Source organism: Diuraphis noxia, unplaced genomic scaffold (assembly GCF_037042655.1).
Source record: "Diuraphis noxia isolate RWA-SAM2 unplaced genomic scaffold, SU_Dnox_SAM2 contig0001, whole genome shotgun sequence".
NCBI lineage: Eukaryota > Metazoa > Arthropoda > Insecta > Hemiptera > Aphididae > Diuraphis > Diuraphis noxia.
In genome coordinates, this window is record NW_028301711.1 from 54605877 (window position 1) to 54626572 (window position 20696).

The 20696-nt window shown below is 28.0% G+C and overlaps 3 protein-coding genes across 3 annotated transcripts; 2 read left to right on the forward strand and 1 right to left on the reverse strand.

The window, feature by feature from the left end:
- Window positions 1-656: 656 nt before the first annotated feature.
- Window positions 657-11332, reverse strand: LOC149060925 (uncharacterized). Its single transcript, XM_089216305.1, has 3 exons — window positions 10425-11332; window positions 2078-2239; window positions 657-1080 (listed from the first exon to the last, which is right to left on the reverse strand). The coding sequence occupies exons 1-3, from the start codon at window positions 11229-11231 to the stop codon at window positions 925-927; spliced, it is 1125 nt and encodes a 374-aa protein (XP_089072431.1). The 5' UTR covers window positions 11232-11332; the 3' UTR covers window positions 657-924.
- LOC149060926 (uncharacterized) lies at window positions 4453-4922 on the forward strand. Its single transcript, XM_089216304.1, has 2 exons — window positions 4453-4660; window positions 4798-4922. Exons 1-2 carry the CDS (start codon window positions 4453-4455, stop codon window positions 4920-4922), a joined length of 333 nt encoding a protein of 110 aa, XP_089072430.1.
- On the forward strand, window positions 6546-7828 carry LOC149060927 (E3 SUMO-protein ligase ZBED1-like). Its single transcript, XM_089216303.1, has 3 exons — window positions 6546-6837; window positions 6920-7174; window positions 7467-7828. The coding sequence occupies exons 1-3, from the start codon at window positions 6546-6548 to the stop codon at window positions 7826-7828; spliced, it is 909 nt and encodes a 302-aa protein (XP_089072429.1).
- Window positions 11333-20696: the final 9364 nt, after the last annotated feature.

A 20696-nucleotide genomic window follows, 5' to 3' on the forward strand; every position in this document is an offset into this window, starting at 1 on the left:
TGAGTAATATAATTTAATGTTTCTATTTGAAATAAATTAAATTACTAGTTCTAGATAGTTGGTATTTAAAGAAGGTGACCTAAGAATCATTTATAAATATTTATGGATGTCAGGGTAGGGAAAAAATTTAAATAAAACACATATAAATTAAGTCATGTACCTATTTAATATTTTAGATGTATATTATACTAGCTGAATAACTTTGACTTTGCCAGTGTGCCTTTATTTGTGTTGAGACTTTTAGTTTTTATACAAGTAGATATTATTTTTAGATCAACAAACTTCTTTTATAATGTTATACCTAAATAATACTTGTCCCTGTTTATGAATTATAATACACATACTTTTATTATATTTTATTCTGATTGGAATTAATTTTTGTAAATAAATAAATAAATAATTATTATACAATATTTTAAGACTTATTGCTTACAAATTATAATATATTCAAACCGTTTCACATAATATACAAATTCTATTGTATAATATATAATATATAGATATAGATCTTACCACTTCTTTATTCTGCCCATGTTTATTAAACACAACCTATCTATATAAATTTAATTAAATAATTAAACTAGGGTTTACAATAAAATAATAATAATATAATAAGCTATAAAAAGAAAATTTATCATGTAAAATATTTTACAAATTAAACAAGTAGAATTAAACAATAAATCGAAAAACATATGAATTCATTCTTGGGAGTATAGTGTAGTATATATTTTGAGGAAACAGATTGGTTTATTCTAACATTTTTAAAGTTGAAATATTTCAGGATAATATCAATAATAATATAATTTTCAATTAACTTTTACAAATATATATAGTTTAAAGAATTTTATCTTGCAAATGCAAAATTTTAAGAGCTGACTCTGATTTTGGTTTGAGCATTTGCGTTTTATTTATCAAGCATAGATATTATTTTGGAAGATCTTTATTTTGCGTAGAAACATATCCTTCAGAACTGATAAAGGCATATATTTTTTCTCTGTTCTTCATTCCAATACGTTTTGGAGTATCTCCTCCTCTAAGACGTTTCCCAACCGCAACAAAAACTGTATCAGTTGTTTCTTTCTAGAACCAAACAATTTTGAAAAATTAAGAACTTTATCAAATAATGATAAGGTACAATAAATATCTTTCAAAAGCAAAGTTCAATAATTTTACTAATCTCACTGAAATGATCTACACTTTCACAATCAGGTATACAGAATATAGACACAAATAAAATGAGATATTTTTGAAAACTTGATTTTTTTCTTTGTGGTTAGGTAAGTGGTTATTTTTTGTATTTTACACTTTGAGTGTTATTTTCAAACGTACAACCTAAAAAATTTGTAATAAGAAATTTCAATTTTGTGTTTTTGGTATGATAACCATTAAACATATTATCAAGCATTATCTGTTTTTTTCAATACTAACTTTAATTTTAAATCGAATTATGAACATTCATGAATTGTGATATTTCATGAACTTATATCTTGAAATATATCAGAAAAATTAAACAAATAAATATTTTATCTATATTTTAAGTAGATACATAATAATATTATTATAATAATAGGGTTATTAATTTATATTATTTTAAATATGTATTATATTATAAATAATTATTGAATGATTTTCAGTTAGACATTAAATATTTAAATATAAATATTTTGATATGGATTTTAAAATTCTATGTGTATTGAGTAGGTAGTTAATAAAAATTTTAAAAAAATCAGAGAGTGAATGCTCCTTAAATATCAATAGTGAAACATTTTATAGAACATACCAATATCTGCAACAACGGGAAAATTAAAATTAATTTTATGTAATTGAAAATAACTTTCATTGATAATTTAACAATTAATATTAATATTAATAAAGATTATAAAATATCAACAGTTGAAATTGGTCAACCTAAAAGAAAAATATGTAAGCATGTACCTACAATCTACATAGTCACATTTTTAACATACAAAGATATATGGATTTAATAGGTACATACAATACAACTGAGTTATCAAACTGTATAACAATTGCGTTAAAATGATACTATAAGCAATCTTAGCTATTAGAGTACACTTACTGTTAAACGAAAATAGGCATTGAATAATGTTTGTAAACGAGATTCCCGACGTATTGTCATGCTGAACCTTTTACTAAGATTGGGAGTATGCATTATCACTGTTATCATTCGATTATTTCCACAATTGAAATTTACATTGTTTAGAATGTCTTCACTTAGACACTGAGAAAAAACACAATCATTAAAAATAATTTAAAAAAAAATATATTTAAATTTATAAACATATTTATTTATGCAAACAAAAAAATAATTATTAAATCAGCATTTAAATATCTTATATGGGCTTTTATTTGAGAGCTTAAATATCAATGTACAATTGATATGGTTAAATAATGTAATAATTTACATAATCCAACAAATAAATGCTGATTTATAGAATTTTTTTATCATATCCAATTAATAAAAACTGCATGATTTGATTCTATTGATAGAAAATACAAATTTGAAATTAGGTCAGTACTGAATTATATTATATTTAGAAATATATTATATGTTTATCTCACACGGATTCTTTATAAAATTTGATGTAATCTACTGTTTCTAATATTGTACCTATTTTCTTTTGGAGAGTTGCTTAAAAAATAAAATTTATTGTAAATAATTCTTCCTAAGGTATCTTAGAAATTATATATGAATATATAAACTCTTAAAACTAATTCATAACAATAAATAATAAAGTAATTAACTGTTGAATGTACCAACTTGAGGACAGTTTTAAAATTATATTAAAACTTGTAAATAACATTAAAATTAATTAATTAAATTTAATCACATTTTTTTTTTTTTTTGTTAACATTTTGTATATTCATTTCTGTTACAATTAAGTCATAAAAGTTATTTCTTCTTTACTATTTTTATTTTTCCACTTGCCTCATGTAATACTGAATATTGTCAACACGGGGGCATTGATATTTTTCTTATGAAATACATAGTTTTTAACAAATAATAGTCTATTTTCTTAGATTAATAAATATATTTTGTAACTGTTAAATATGTAATTCTAAAAATAATTCTTGTTTAATTATAATAATTGACAACAACTTTATAAAATAAAAAATTATACCTATGGTGCCTCATGTTGGACTAAAAATGTAAAACTTAATTTACAGAAATGTATCCAGGGTTATCATAGTTTATATCAGGGTGAACCAACTTTCTATAGTCAATAGGTGGGTCAATTTACAAAATTGCTATAAACACCGTGGATTGAGGGGCGTCAAAATATAACAAAAAAATGGAAATATTTTTTTTTAATTTTATTTAATATTATTTTAAATATTAAATATTTTTATTTAATATTATTTTAAATATTAAATATTTTTATTTTATTTTATTTAACAAAATGTTATAACACTACAGATTAACATTAATTTAATATAGTTGATTATTATTATAATTATTATTAGTTGGCTATATGACCGACCACGGCGCCGTCTTCCATCGTCTTACTGTAGTATTTTAATATAACTCAACTACACATTATTAAGTCTTCTAAGAAGAGCTAAAAAACTCCCTTAAGAAGAAGTTATACTCACAGGTGTTGTCTCCGTCTTATAAGCGCGTAGCATAATGTTAAGTCCAGCAGATCATGTTTAGCTCCGTTAACTTATAAATTAGAGTAAATTGACCTCTTATAAAATGTAAAGGTAAAAGTATTGTTTGGACGACCTCGTAGGATTTTTACTATATTTTAATTTTGAAGAGAGTAATAAGTAATGAAAAATTGAAAAATTTTTGTATATCTTAAAATACTTATAAATTATAACGTTATAACTAGTGATGGGCACAACCGAGTGAAAACTATCGAACTACTCGATAGTTTTAACTATCTAATTATTCGATTGTTTTATAAAACTATCGAAATATCTAAAACTATCGAACAATCGAAAACTATCGAAATATCTAAAACTATCGAACAATCGAAAACTATCGAACTATCGAACTTAAAAAAAATTTTTTTTTCCATCTATTGAATGGTCTACGAAACTCCGTAATCTTGGCTCTAACATCATATCGGAGCGGTAAACAATTCCATGTTTTTCGGAGGTTCAGACTTCAGATCATAGGTAAACAAGACCCCGTCAGCTGATCGAGTTTCGCTTCTATATTGTTCTGTGCATAGACCAGCTATTAATAGGTTAGGTTAAAACTAAAAGGTTAATACTTTAATAGGTCTATGGTTCTGTGAGATTGAACACACAAAGTTAGCACTTAATTGCCACTTGTCAATTATTATTCAATATTTTCCGATTTTCGTCATTCGAGAATTCGAGATTCGAATGATTCGATTACTGTAATACTGTGATTTGAAGGTTGATCTTGATTTGTATTTTTATATTTTGTATTATTTTGTCTTTAAAAATTATAAAATTATGATGCCAAAGTCCAATAGTTCGATAGTTTGGGATTATTTTCTAAGGGATCCTAACACCCCTAACGTGGCCATTTGCAAGCATTGCAAAAAACCATATAAACGTTGTAATGGAACTACAAATCTCATGGACCATTTGAAGAGAAAGCATTTTACTCTGTTGACACGTAGTAATGTACAACAACAAAATGAAGATGATGCAAATCGCCCAGGTAAGTGATACCTATTTGGATTTTAAAATTTCCAAAAAACAATATATTCAAATGGAATTATTAATTAATAATTTACTTCAAAATCTCGTGAGTTAACTAAAACAATATTGTAATTTTGATTTCAATGTTTTTAATAGGAACATCAGGAGAACAATCCCAATCTTCAAGTGTTTTGTCTCATACTAATCCAGTAATGGCCGTAACCGATAATAATGTTGAAACTGGCAAGAGACAAAAACAATTAGTGTTGTCTAATAGGTAAGATTATGAATAATGATATTAATTTCTATACAGAAATTTCAGAACATGCCGAATATAGTAAAATTTTATGTAAATTGCAGTGTTAATTTGTATATTTAATTTTATACTGTGAAGACTAACCATATGTCAGTATATTTTATATAAATTTAATTAAATTATATATGCTATCATGTATTTATATTTATAATTAATATGCTTGTACATATTCTATATTACACTATGTTTTATATTTATATGCTTATACAGTAGTCAGTATCCAGTAGTACAAATAATGGCAATTGGATATTATGTATTTACTATTATTAATTATTGTAAATTATCATATTTCATTTTTTAGTTTACAGGTTTAATTATCCAACTGGTTTGGAATGCAATTATTTGTTTTAGAGAAAACTGTCTTTTGTCTGCTATAATATAAGTACCATAGTCCATAATATTATATGAACCAAAAATCCAAGAGGCTTATCAGCAGCATAAGTACTAACTATTTAAAAATAAAAGGAAGTGACTTTATTAATACTTATCTTAGTACCTACATCAAAAACCCTTTTCAGTGGTTTAACTCGATGTATATTTGTTATTACTTATTAGCATTATTGCAAATTATCATATTTCATTTTTATACTTTATAGTAGATTTTTCACACAATTTTTAAATTTAAATTAATAATGATATTAAGTATTTAATTTAGCTTTTTTAAGATTTATGTCTTGTACCTATTTTGTTATTTTTTTTTTTAAGATTTGGTACACCTTCAGAAAACCAAATTAGGGCATTCCACGAAGCAATTGTGAGAATGATAGCCGAGGATCTACAGCCACTTTCCATAGTTGAAAACTCAGGATTTCGTAATATGGTGCAGCTCTTGGACTCTAGGTGATAATTAAATAATTAATTAAAACTTTTAATATGCCAATATTTTTTTAAAAAATCTGAAATCAACACTAACAACAATTTACTATTAATTATATTTGTATTACTATAAGTATACTATACTTATATATATATACCTTGACTAAATTCATTTTGGATTAATGATCTTGATTTTTTTAATTGTCACCCAAACATAACTAAATTAACTTTTTTTAGGTATGAAATCCCTAGTAGAAGAACGCTTGGAAGAACAATAATTCCAAGACTATTGTCAACAGTTCAGAATAAAGTCAAAACTTTGTTGAATCAAGCAAAAAATGTGGCCATAACTACTGATATATGGACCTCCATGAACACAGATTCGTACATTACTATGACTGTTCATTTCCTTTATCAAACTCAGTTAAAAGCCTTAGTGTTGTGCACCAAAAAATTGGAATCCAGCCATACCGGTGTGAATTTGTGTGAAATAATGACTGATGAACTAAAAAAATGGAATATATTGGAAAAAGTTGTTGCCATAGTAACTGATGGTGGATCTAATATAAAAGCTGCAGTCAGGCTTATGGATTTATCACATTTGCCATGTATTGCTCACAAACTAAACTTAGTTGTTCAAAATGCACTCAAGTTATCAGACGATGAAGAGATTAATGTCAACGATAATACAGATGAAAGTGATCTGAAGAACATTTTTAAGAAATGTAGAAACATGGTTAGTTTTTTTAAACGTAGTGAGGTCGGGAACAGAATGTTGGTAGAAAAACAGAAGCAGCTTGGATATGAAACAGTGTTGAAATTAAAACAAGATATTCGTACTAGGTGGAATAGCACGTTTTTGATGTTAGAAAGACTTATCAAACTGAAAGAACCATTAACAATAGTAATGATTACAATAAGAGAAGCGCCTAGTAATCTTAGCCCTGAAGAATGGAGTATCATCGAAGATATGGTCCCGTTATTAAGACCGTTCGATAAGCTGACTACTGAGATCTCTGCTGAAAACTATCCAACTATTTCAACAGTTATACCGTTGATAAGAGGTAATTAACTTGTTGATTATGTATACAGTTTAATTTTAGTATTTTCTATTAAATTCTATAAAATGTTTTTAATTATTTATAGGTTTGCAAAGTTCATTAATTTCTAAAGATCCGAAAACACGACTGGGAATGTTCATAAAAAATAGATTAGTAGAAAACACTAATAAACGTTTTGATAGCATAGAGAAGCAATCCGTTACACCACATTTTTCTAGGGCTACATTGCTGGACCCAAGGTGCAAAAAGGTTGCATTTGGGTCAGAACAAAATGCTAATGAAGCAGAAAGACAACTGGTAAACGAAACAGCTGCTTTAATTAGTAATGCTTCAAACACAGGTAAATAATATATAATTGTAACTAAATCTATAAAAATATATAGTTAAATAGAATTGGTTAACAAACTTAAATTAGTATGATAATATAACTTAATATTAGCTAAAAAAAAATAAATCACTTAATAACTACACATCAAATGTGTTATCATTATTTCATCATACCTAATCATTTTCTACAAAAACATTATCAATTTAAAATGTAATTTGATTAAACATGTTTGTAGAAAAACTGTTGAGAAATCTAACACTCATATTAAATAGATAACAATTAATTAGATTTTACTTAATTTCAGAACAACCTACGTATGAAGAAAATCTAAATACAGATAGCGATAACGTGTGGAATTTTCTCAATTCCAGAGTGACCAATGTCCAGTCGCAGACAACAACCACTAGTAGTGCTATATCCTTGATGAGACAGTACTTGAATATGCCTCATCAAGATTTGAAATGCAATGTTCCTGTATTTTGGGACAACCACAAGACCGTCTTAGCTCAACTCAGTGAAATAGCATTAAAATATTGTATAATTCCAGCCACATCAGTACCAGCTGAAAGAATATTTTCGAAAGCTGGACAGATATTAAGCGCTCGACGCAATAGATTATTGCCTGAAAATGTTGATATATTAATTTTTTTAAATAAAAATTTGTAAGTTTTTTTTTAATTGTTTGCACACAAGGTAAGTGACAAGGTATAAAAAGGTATAAAAAGGTATTTTATTATTTTATTATTAAAAAAAAGTATAAAGTTTATAATTTATGTTTCATAATTAAAAACCTTAGAAGTTATAGATCAAAAATATGTGTTTTTTATTTTTCAGGTGATATTCAACTGGTTTGAACATCCAACATATTATTAAACCTCTGGAAGGTCATATAAGGGTATTAGGGTATGTTTTTATTTAAAAGTGTCGAACAAGGTTCAAGACTTATTTAACTTGTAAATTTGCAATTTTAAACTAATATACATATTTATAGCTGTGGTGAGTATGAAATACAAGGTGGACAATGACAGTCTGCTTGCGGTCCACCCTACATACAAATTTTTTACTGGTAGTGGTATCAAATCATTAAACCTAGTACTGCTTATATATATTCTATTTCAATTATTGAAAGTTGTAACTTAAGAATCCCTTGAATCTTTAATTATACACCATTAAAAAAGTGAAATATTAAAAAAATTAAAATAAATATTATTTTGATTGTTTTTTTTTTAACTCTGAATAGTAAAATATATCCAATTGATTTGGATAAAATGTTATATGTACTTTTATAGTGTTTTAGTTATATTTCAACAGTCCATCTAGAACAAATCATACTCAGTGTATAGGTACAATCACTACAATCCTCGGTATTTACTATTTACTATTTCCCAAATAAGAGTTACCTACCAAACAACCAATACCCATATCCTATCATTTATTGTGATTTTTTTCTCATAATACAATTCCCAAATTTTTCATAGTTGTTAATACTTGATACTAAGTAACACTTGGAGAAATGATCAATGGATGAAATCAGAAAAAAAAAATTGTTGGATTCATAACTGAAGATGGTACTATTTATGTCAAATTTTAATTTTTAAAACAATATAATATTGTGAAAATATGAAAAATAAAAAATGAAATGGCAAGATATATGTTTGAATGTATGATCTTAATGGTCGATTACAGACAAGAAGAAGAAGAAGAAGAATATAATATTAATATTTGAAATACACCATATTATAAGTAGATGACATTTTAGAAACTAGGATATAAAATGACACTGGTCGGTTTGTTTTTACTTTTTACTCAAATGGTTATTCAGAAGTTATTTGAAATTGATTAATTTTTTATTTATATTTTCCATTACCTATCTAGTTATTTATTAGTTACCTATATCAAATTATAAGGAACATTGAATGTTAATGGTTACAGTTCACCAAAGGTACACTATTAAAATATAAATAAAAACGAATTAAGTACTATTTCAATGAAAAAAATAATATAGCATTACATTATTGTGGTGGGAGACTAGGAGGAGGTTCAACCTGCAACTAATATTCACTATTAAATCTTATAAATTAAAAACTTAAAGTAAAAAAATTACCAAAATTAATAATTTAAATGGATTTTGACATTTTGTATGTAAAAGGTAAAACATCCCCGTTACAATATTTAGAGAAAGGTAATGTACTAATGTGTTCGGTTTCAAAACGTCTAGACAGTTTGGCATCTGACCAAATTACTTAGTAGTTAGCATGACAACATTTATTTTGTGATAGTTAGTAGTTACTAGTTAGTACTTTCATAAAAATATTAAAAATGTAAAAAGTGATAATTAACAAGAAAATTTGGTAGATAGTATCGAAAAATCATTCGATTGTTTTTTAAACTATCGATAGTCAAAACTAGTTGGTACTAGACATGTACAACTACCGAAAGTTAACTATCGAGTATATGTACCCGATAGTTTTAAAAAAAATCGATGGATAATAATATCTATTCAATCGTAAAATCACTCGATTGTTTAAAAAACTATCGAGGGACAATCGATTGTACAAACTAGTCGGTAGTGCCCATCACTAGTTATAACTCACTTAAAAATTAAAATATAGCAATAAGCCCATTAATTAATTAAATGATAAGAGACTGTTTGGAGTTAAAATGATAAGGTATTATCATTTCACTACGAAATAAACGGTAGGTAATATAATCAATAATAATGTACTGTTTGTGATTTGTGAATGACTTGACGGTCCCTATGTTGCATAATTTATTGACAACAACAATATACAACTGTTATCGCTCTGTTTGGAAACCTAGATATTGATTTTCTAAACACTTGACTAGTTTGTATTTGTAGTCTAAAGCACTTGGCAGTTTATCAACATTCATGGACAAGAAAATCCCACCCCTTATTAGCCCTTACAATAACCTTTGTTTATAATACACCTAACAATATAATAAACATTAAGATTTTGTCTCGGCTCTTCTTACACTGTCTGTAGCTCATTACTCAAGACTTCGTTTACCTATAGAACCTGTTATTTCAAAGCTATTAGTATAAATTCAACTAAGATGTTTAAATTTAGACATTGATAATTATAATTTATTGATGGACCAAGCAAGTATATACAACTCTGAAATGTAAAACAGGTTAGGTTAGGTTAGATTAGGAAAATTTGAATAATAATTTTCAGATTAAAATATTTATAATGGAATATAATAAAAATATTCCATAAAATTACTATACTATTATACATACTAAACATCTAGGTGCGCCGAACATTTTTCGCAATCCTCTGTATGTGTTGTTTTGTGAGTAAATTTCCTCGAAAATTCCCGGTTCAATCTCCGTTCTAGAAACTAATGGCAAATTACGTGGCATTACCTGGGATGGTTGAGCATTCAGACTATTGCGTGGTAGTTCACATATCGGTTGCAATCGGTCTGCATTCATCAGTAGCTCGTGACATTCATTGAATGGTCGGTGATGTCTCAACGGTAGTTGTTGGCGTTCTATCGCTAGTAGCTGTTGGCGTATTCTTACCGGTACCCGTTGTCTAACATCATTGAACGTCCAGTCTTGGTTTCTAATGGTTAAGTGGAAATGTGGAGTTTTGTATCGGATTAGACCGGGATTCGTGGCGTTTCTTCTTCTTGAGTTTAATGGTGGATGATGTGGCCTTGCCTGAGGTGGTTGATCGTCCAAACCATTCCGTTGGCGTTCATTTATCGATAACCGTGAATTGAGATAATTTAGCAACAACTGTCGGTGTTGCTGCATCGCATTCGCGATTTGATTTGGCTGAGCTTGTTGGATCGAACAAGGATTCATGACAGTGTCGCTCCCGGGTTTCTGCTCGTTGACATCTTCAATCTGCGGTAACTGCTCATCGACGTTTCCATGTCGTGGCTGGTCAGCCATCACCTGATAGTTTCCCGTAGAATTTGTCTGACTGTGGCTAGATATCATCGGACTACTTTTGACTTGATTCGTGATTTTCGAAGTACCTGCGTCATGGCTAAAAGTTGTTGAGTCTTTCGAATCCGGACTTTCGGATGATTCCATATTAAAAAATCGACCAAAGAGAGTTTTTATTTTATTTTCTTAAATAAAAGCTTGATGCTCTGACTACGTTATAATAATATAATTATATAAGACATAGCCGACTGTTACTACGCGTCACTTGATATGAAATAATAACAACAATAAGTAATTATTGATAACAGACGTACCGCACAGCTGCACTGCTACAGCAACTAGTGGTGTACTGAGTCTGAAGAGATCTAAGTTTACGTTGATAAAGCATTGTCGCGGTAGGCAATAACTACTCCAGGATGCATATTACCAAACCGCGGTCACAGTATCGCACATGCGTGTAACTACGGACTAAGATATACAGGACTGGACACGAAATGGTTGGAGGGTGTGGGGAGGTTAACCATGAAATGTTATAGAACGGTGTGCAGGGGGTATTTTCCTTTTAGCATTACTAGCGCTGTCTTAGTGGATACTTATGGAACTATCACGTTATAACAAATATCTAGTTCCATAATTATCCACTACAATGGCACTAGTAATGCTAAGAGGAAACACCCCCTGTACACTGCATGAACAATTACGTTTCGTAACTATAATGTTCATATATCTCATACCATAATATTATCTCATCGTGTCTCTCTCATCCATTCCTGCATATCTTAGTCCGTACGTGTAACTCACGCTCATTAGACGGTTACGATAAATTATCGTTTTATATGTATATATCGTTGGATAGTAAAATAATAATTAGTGAACAGCAAATAAATGTATTGGAATAATATAAGTAAATCTGTAATAGTAACAATTATGATCGTAATCAAGTATGTTGAAACTGAATCTACTGCCACACCCAGTAATACGCAAGATGGGGTGCTGTGAGGCAGGCTGTTATTGATTTTCGAGCTCACGGCTACCTCATTCCCTCATAAAATTATATTGGACACCACCTACGTCGCAATACTCCCACAACAACAAAGCTCCCCGGGCAGATCAATAATGGTATAACGTTCAACCTTATTTCGCGTCGACGCCGTCGCTAAGGAAACGGTGGGCTTTGTCAGCGCCTAGTCTTGTTCGAATTAATACTTTTGTAATATTGTATAGCTATGTCATACACGTTGAACATATTTAGGGGACCCACGCGGATACTTATAACTTATAATATAATATATAATTTCTGATATTAGTATAGATTTAGACTGTAAAGAATTTTATTAAAATAACTAAATAGAAAATCCAACAAAGTAATTAATGGGTATTGTTAAAAATACCATATTATTAAGATAAGCTGAGCTCATAATTATATTTGACTGGAAATAACAGAATAAAAACTAGACTGAAAGTAATAAAGATCTAAATTCTAGATAACCATAAAAGACAATCATGTAAAGACAGATTAAAGGAAGATCGGTTAGAATATTTTTTTTAAATATTTTGAATGAATTGGATTGTTGCTGAGATGGAGATCCCTTGTGCGTGAATGCGTCCAGTGGCGTACCTGTGAAACATTTTTTTTTTTTGGGGGGGGGGGCATTAATTAATTGCACAATTTTTTATGGTTATAAATTACTTATATATCATTACTCCTAATCCCAATTTAGTCGAATATTGCAATTTTATACATAGATAATATACTATCATTACTTTATAATACATTGATAAGTGATATCAAAAACGATTAAAACCAGTGAAAATTAAAAATATTTATCATTTACATTATTTAAGCTGGACAATGAATTTGTGTCAGAATAAAACATGAGAATATTAATACAGCAAATTGCAAAATATGATTTTGTTGTGTGGTTGTAAACAATGCTTGGAGTGGGGTGTTAAGGGGTTTGGGGGCGTAGCTTTCACGGCTTAGTAACGTTTAACAAGTAATGGGGATGTTTTTTTCTTTAAAAAGTTAGAGATCAGAGTCTAACAGAGACCTCCTACTTTAATTTTGCCAAGTCGAGCACTGGTTGCAAGTTAAAAATTTGTTATTGAACTTTAAATTTTTTGAATTTCGTTATCTGGTTGTTCAAAATCTGATACGGATAATTTTTCGAGTAGATTAATATGGGTAAAATACATTAAATATTGAACTACTGCGTCGTTTACGATTTCTATAACTGTTCTATTTAACAATATTAAATTGGTTATTTATTTTATATTAAGTTGTATATTTTTAAAAGTCGCATTCGTAGTAAAACATATTGATTTAAAATTTTTTGGAAGAATATTGTCTTATAATCAACCAAATATGCTATCAAACATAACATTTGTAATTTGTAATGACTAATGAGTATATAAAAATTTAAATGGCCAACATTAAAAAATAAACGTAAACAAGAATACACTACGATAAACAAATACTGACTTGTTTTATTTTATCAAAAAATATAGAAAATATTATTAGTTGTTTTTAATTAATGTTTTACACTTAAATATTTTGCAACATCTTTTCTAGGCATCTACAGTGCCTGATTTAGCGGGTGAGCGGGAGGTGCATTGCACAGAGGCCTCAACTCAAGCCAAGATTGTAATCCTTAATTTTCTAACTTTGTAAATTAATTAATAGATAAGATTATAAAATTTATCAAATTATTTGAAAATGTTACCGACAAGTGACATCAACTTATTTTGGACTTTTGGAAGATTTAAATTTTAGATAATACATTAAAACTATTTATCATTGTTATTGTTTGTTTTACATACACATAAATTATATATAGCATACAATGTAATATTTTCGTATACTCGTATTCGAATTTTTGGGTAACTCAAACTTTTTTTTCCAGTTCTTTCAACTTCGAGGTGAGTGGCACTCGCGCTAGTACGGATCCTTGCTGGATAATCCAAAAATAACCGTGTTTATATTTATGTATTGTTTAATATAAACAGATTATGATTTAGATTTTACAGGCATATCTTGGTGCAGTGTTACTGGTTTCGGCTTACGGTTATGTAATTTTGTAATTTTGATATGTCATGTAAATAATTTTAAAAATCATGCTTGAGAAAAACTAATGGTTAATAATTTGCTAATTATGTTATTTTCTAATTTTCTAAATCTGGAATACAAATATATATAACAAATAAATATTTATAAATAGATATTTAAATTCAAAAATTTACGAATACATTTTAATTTCACCACTATTAGGTCGTGTGGTTTCACCAATACTAGTACATAACAAGATTTAAAAACACTGGTGTGCAGATTTTCAATACGATGGTTTTATCCCTAAGACCCCTATTTCCGTAAAAATATCTCAGTTTATCTCCTATGTAGATCGCAAAAATAATAAATGCATGGCCCCTGTACAGTGTCTATAATATAGTAGACGGACAGTTCACATACGAAAACACCCTGTACACCATATTCCTCTAGTACACCGGCGCAACACTGCCACCACGATCGTTGATTGATTTATACACCTGTAACCCCATTTATGTATTGCGATAGGCATGTATGTATTTTAAATTTTAAGGGTAAGAATATAAAATCAATACACAAGTACCTACTGTGCGTAGTGTGTATGCGCGCTATACCTACGTGTTGAATAATTCCACCTTCGTCAAAAAGGTTAATGATGGTCTAAATATTTTTCTATGGATTAAAGGGCATTTATTTTCGGGCATTCAATTGTAAATTGATTATCTTTAGAAATATTTAAACTATGGAGTATACATTTAGAACAACAATGCTACAAAAAATACCAATGTGACAGACAAATTTGAACATTAATTTCCTACTTTTAAACTGTAAAATATGGAATATTGGAATTCAATTTTATAAAGTTACAACTTTAAATATATTACTGTTGCTATAATTTTAGATTCTGAACGGAGCTATGAACATATTGGTTTCACAATGATGTGTGCTGGTATTTTTTTGTGACTGCGATCATTGCCTTATAGAGGAGCACAAATTTTCAGTTTAGTTTTTAGTAGAAAATTATATTTAAATGGTATTTAGGTAGTTAGGGACTATTTTAGAGGTTCACAAATAAAAAAAAATCAATTAAGTACTTAACTCTACACATATTTAATTGTTTGTCACCTATTAAAATTTCATAACATTTGCCATTTCAGGGCACCTACCCCATTAGAACCCCCTTTAGAGCGATAATGGATGTATTTATGTTAATTTTGAATTCAACAATAAATAATATAATGGTAAATCGATACTATGAGAAACGATTTGCTGAATATAGATTTCGCTGATATAGTTATATGTATGACAATATGAGGTGTAATGTATGTATGTTTATCTACTATTAAATAGTAATATATTTTATATTATTTATATGCTAGGCCAAACAAATATAATGAATTGATTATTATGATTTCTAATTAGTGCTCGATTTTTTTTCTTAAAACTTATGCTTTCTTAGCTGAAAACGTGTTTATTGAAACGAAAAATTTAAGTCTCTACGATTAACATTTTTTTTAAAGACATCAAAATAGGTAACCAACGTTTTTACTTTTTAATTTTTAGGAAGTATCATTATTTTATATTTGTATGTTTATAAAATAAATATAGGTAATAAAATATTATTTTTAATACACAATGGTGCGATCCATTTAACATATTATGTTATTCATTATTTCATAACACACAAATGTTTTTAAAAATATTGTTGAAATTGTTTTTAGTCATTAGGAACAAAACAAAAATGTTTAAGGAAACTGTTTTAGACCTAAGTTTTAGATTTTGAGCGTAAATTTGCTACTTATGAATGTATTGATTTTACAGGGATGGGTTTTTTGTCTGTTATCGGTATTTGGAATAAAAATAATGTTCTCATTCTCAACATCAGTATCTCATAGAAAAATGAATCTAGTTAATTTGTAAAATTTCATCAATAAAATGGTATTAGTTGTGTCAAAAAGCATTGAAATTTAACACGGAGTTCCTTATAAATTGTTATAATTGCAATTGATAAATATGAAAATAGATTCTTAGGCAGGATTTATAGTTTAAATTCAAACTTTTAAAACGTTACAAGACCTATGAACGCCACCTAGTTATTCTTATTTTATCTCTCAATATTTCGCGGATAAGATCTGGGTACATAAAACTAAATTTAAAACTGTCTCCACGTTGTCATTTTAAAAAACTCACAAGTTTATCGGACGATTGGTTCCACAAATCATAAGCATCAAAAACCTCTTTTTCACATTTAAATATACAAATGTATCGTTTCTAAAATGGGGTTTTCATTTTCTACTTACTGAAAAATTAATTTTTTTTTACATAGGTACTTCGACTTTTTAAAAACGATGAATCGAAATGGGTGGAAAACATTCGACATATGTTAAGGTTCATACAAATTAAAATTTATTTTAGATTAATTCGCTCAAGCAGTCTGAATCGAAAACATAATCCTGCAGTAAAATCCACCTAGGCTGAGTCACATAATAATAACCAGTATTTTTTGTCAGCATCTTAAGACTTTGGGGGAAAGTTTGCTGGAAACCAATAAGAAACATACCATGAAAACAAAAATTATATAAAAATCAAAGTAATTTATACTAACACTCTTGTAAAAATTATAAGCATCTGAAAACAATAAACATTTAATTTTTGAGTTACCTAATAACAATTAACAAATACGTAATTATTATGATTTTTCTACTTACCACCCAAAAGAAAACGAATTCTTAAGTCAGGGACTTTTAAACTATAGGATTACTGAAATTTTAAAGTCAGGTAACGTAAATAGTTATAATATTTTATAATAAATGTAATACATTTACATTAAACAAACAGTCATAAAAAATGTGAAAATTGAGTGCTTGAAAGGTTAGGTTAGGACCATTCGGTGTTACAGAGAACAATGTTTCCCCTGTAGCGATGTCGGAAGGCAAATATACATGCACGCCTGGTTTGTGGTGAATAGGCTACCATTTCAATGCACAATGACAACGTAGAGTAATATACCTAAAAGGCTTAAAGTACACAATTACAATAAGGAAAAAATGATAAAGGTTACAGGTGGTCTGATCTGGAGCAATAGCCACAAATTATAAATACATTAAATTGAGACACACTTAAGAGGACGTGATACCTGCTGTGTTGTCACGTCTTACAAGTGCGTAACATAGCAATTTTTACGCTCAACAGAACACGTGTAGCTCTGTTAGTTAATCATTAATAGTGAATTGACCTTAAGGTAATATACTTTAAAGGTAAGATTATTATCTATATAACCTCATATCATATATTAATTTTGAAACGAGTTATGAGTATTTTAAAATTGTAAATAGTATGCACTTATAAGACTCCAGATGGTGAAAACACATGTGGGTATAACGTCTTCTTAAAATTAACTTAATTACGGAATGTGGAAACAACAGCTAACTTCAGTGGCGGACTGGACGACTTGGATACCGGGAAATTTCCCGGTGGGCCGCTGCTGGTATAAAATATATATTTATTAATATTATAATGGTGAAATAATAAATTTAAATATTATCTAATAAGTAATAAGTATGTAATATAAAATATTATTAAACATAAAAACCTAGATTTCTGATTAGGTATTTTAAAACGCGGGACTGGCTTGTGTTCGGCCAGACCAGGCTGACAGTAGGTTACAACAATAGTAGGTCATTGTAATGAATGGTATTAAATTTGAATTCAATGTTGTAATATTATTGTGTACGAAAAACGAGATTTAGAGACGGTATGTCTATAATATTACTATAGGTAGGCAATAGGCATATTTTATAATATTATTGTGATTAAAGTAATTAATTTTAGTATTAGGCATTTTTCCCCAAAAAATACATTTGAAAATGTCATTGTGTGTATAAAATACAATGATATGTCAATATATTCTTAAAAGTTTCTTATATCCACGAATAATATTTATTTTTAAATTACCTACAACAACATAACCAAAATCGATATTATTGGGTTTAATATGTAATTTTGTCCAAATTTTTGTTTAATCATAATAAATTTATTTATTGCTAGTAGTTGATAAATGTGAACAAAGTGTATGATTAACATATGAATTTGCTAGCTGAGGTAATACCTCTTATCGTAGAGCAAGAATACTAATCTAGATGTAATTAAAAATTTTATTTTTATTTAAAATAAAGAAATAAAAATTCACAATTTGAATTAAAAATGTCTATAAGAAATAACTGTGTTTCTTTATTTTTTAGATTTGTTGGCCATAATAAGAACAATTTATGAGAATCTATATTTTTAATTTTTAATCCTAAGTTATAAAAACTGAACATTTCATAATTTTTTAATTACAATGATTGATAATTTTCAAGATTTTGATACATTTTGACAAAGTTCAAACTTTAAATGATTATAAAAAAATGTGTGGCTATGCATTTTTAATATTTTTCAACCGCTATAGTAACAATATATGAGGAGCCTTTCATTACCTTTTCACGCACTTTGGAACAACAAATACAATTTTATTGATATTTATAGAAAAAAAATTAAAAAACATGAAATTTTAAATTGCCGTCAACAGTTCAAAACAAGTCAAAATATTTTGAAAATGTTTTGGTGTATAAAAAATGCTAATATAAACATTCAGTCAAAATTGCATCTATCTATGGTCATTTTTTTTAGAGTTACATCAAAAAATAAAAATAATTTTTCTTTTGTTTTTCACGGCACTTTTGAAAACTACTGGGAAAACTACCAATTAGATTCACTACTTTCCTATTAGAAAAGATAATGTTGAAAAAAATCTAAGCATTTTTACTGTTTTAAAAGGTGATGACAGACACAAAAAAATAATTTAAAAAACACACATCATTGTAACAACAATACGAGTACATAAAATAGTTATTAGGTATTATATAGATCGGTATACCATCCACATGACGTATAAAAAATATATTATGTACCTATTTAAAAGGCCGTTATTATATCGAGGGCCTCTACAATTATGATTTTCCCGGGCTGTGTTTTTCTCCCAGTCCGCCTCTGGCTAACTTGGCCGATGAGTGATGCACATGGACGACTATGGCGGGATCTTACACAACTCACTACGAGTTTTGTCGGACTTTCTTAGGAACATGCATAGCAGGGATCGAAACCGGTTAAAACCGGTTAGAACCGCGGTTTTTTCATTATTGAACACCGGAACCGGAACCGACACCAAAAGCTTTAAATCACCGGTTAAAAAACCATAAAACTGAAACCCGAAGCCTTTAAAAAACCGTTTATAAAACCCAAACCGAAACCATAAAATTGAAAAACCGTTCTTGATCAGTTCTTGAAAAACCGATTAAAATTTAAAATCAATATCGGTTTCTTCAAATTTTATAAAGTTAATTATATTATTTATAATTCTAGTTAAAACGAGTATTTTCATTCGAAGAAAATAATATAATGTTGGAATTTATTAATAAAAATCCCGATGCTCTTAGGTAATCACTAATCAGTATTACGAAATATTAATATCTATTGGTAATACAATATTTTTCTATTTATATTTTATATTATTCCTATACTTATTGTATTGGTTCTAAATTAAAATGTAATATAACTACTATTATTTTGTCCGCCCCTATGCGGTTATACATGTTTGTAATCACTAATCAGTAATCTGTATTGTTGTTATATTATATTAATTGTAATGTTATTATTTATTGCCTATTGAGTATTGGTAATAAAAACGACACATGTTATTAAAAAATAGAAATATGTAAATTTCTAACAATCTCTTGGATTAAAAATGTGTGTTAAACGTGTATTTATACCTTTTTAAATAACAGAATTGTCAATACTCCAATAACCTTTTTTAGCAACTATCCATTTAAATTTAAATTTAATATTTTGTTCAAATATCATAAGCATAACATGAGATGAGATTTAACATGACATATCATGAGATTTATTATAGGTACTGTAGGTAGTCTGTAATATAATGCAATATTATTGCGAATTACAATTAAATATTAATATAATGTAATCAAATTATGATCTCTATAATATGTTGTATGCAAAAGCAGGTAGGTACCTACTACCTACGTTGTTGAGAACACGAAATTAGTTCTGTTGATCATAACTTGGCATATTGTATGTACATTCTACATAAAGTGTACAAATCGGATACCTATATTTTAATTTTTAGGGCTTTAGGCTCAGCCCTTAATAGTTAATAGATATATAATAAAAATTGGGTCAACGGTTTTTAGATGTAGGAAAATATAATAAAAATTTAAAACACCGTTCCAAAAACCAAAACCAAACATTTTCAAAAACCGTTCTTGAAACCGATAAATTTTTTTAAAAACCTTTTTTGAAACCGAAACCAAAACCAAAAAGTTTGAAAAACCGATCTTACATTAATTGATGATGATATTATATTTGTGAACGGTTTTTAAAACGACCTTGATTTCGGATTATTGTAAAATAATACCTAAATAAATAATACTAATTATTATGGCTAATATGTTTTATTTTGTACATAGTAAATTATAATCTATATGTATTTAATTACTAATTTTTGATTTAAGTAT

What these genes read in the sequence shown, in the direction of transcription:
- LOC149060926 (XM_089216304.1), top strand. Translation starts at nt 4,453, where the DNA reads ATGCCAAAGTCCAATAGTTCGATAGTTTGGGATTATTTTCTAAGGGAT. An exon ending in AGATGATGCAAATCGCCCAG is followed by an intron (nt 4,661 to 4,797) that starts GTAAGTGATACC and finishes TGTTTTTAATAG; the next exon opens with GAACATCAGGAGAACAATCC.
- LOC149060927 (XM_089216303.1), top strand. Translation starts at nt 6,546, where the DNA reads ATGTTGGTAGAAAAACAGAAGCAGCTTGGATATGAAACAGTGTTGAAA. An exon ending in AGTTATACCGTTGATAAGAG is followed by an intron (nt 6,838 to 6,919) that starts GTAATTAACTTG and finishes AATTATTTATAG; the next exon opens with GTTTGCAAAGTTCATTAATT. An exon ending in TAGTAATGCTTCAAACACAG is followed by an intron (nt 7,175 to 7,466) that starts GTAAATAATATA and finishes ACTTAATTTCAG; the next exon opens with AACAACCTACGTATGAAGAA.
- LOC149060925 (XM_089216305.1), bottom strand. Translation starts at nt 11,231, where the DNA reads ATGGAATCATCCGAAAGTCCGGATTCGAAAGACTCAACAACTTTTAGC. An exon ending in TCGGCGCACCTAGATGTTTA is followed by an intron (nt 2,240 to 10,424) that starts GTATGTATAATA and finishes GTTTTTTCTCAG; the next exon opens with TGTCTAAGTGAAGACATTCT. An exon ending in ATGCCTATTTTCGTTTAACA is followed by an intron (nt 1,081 to 2,077) that starts GTAAGTGTACTC and finishes GTTTGGTTCTAG; the next exon opens with AAAGAAACAACTGATACAGT.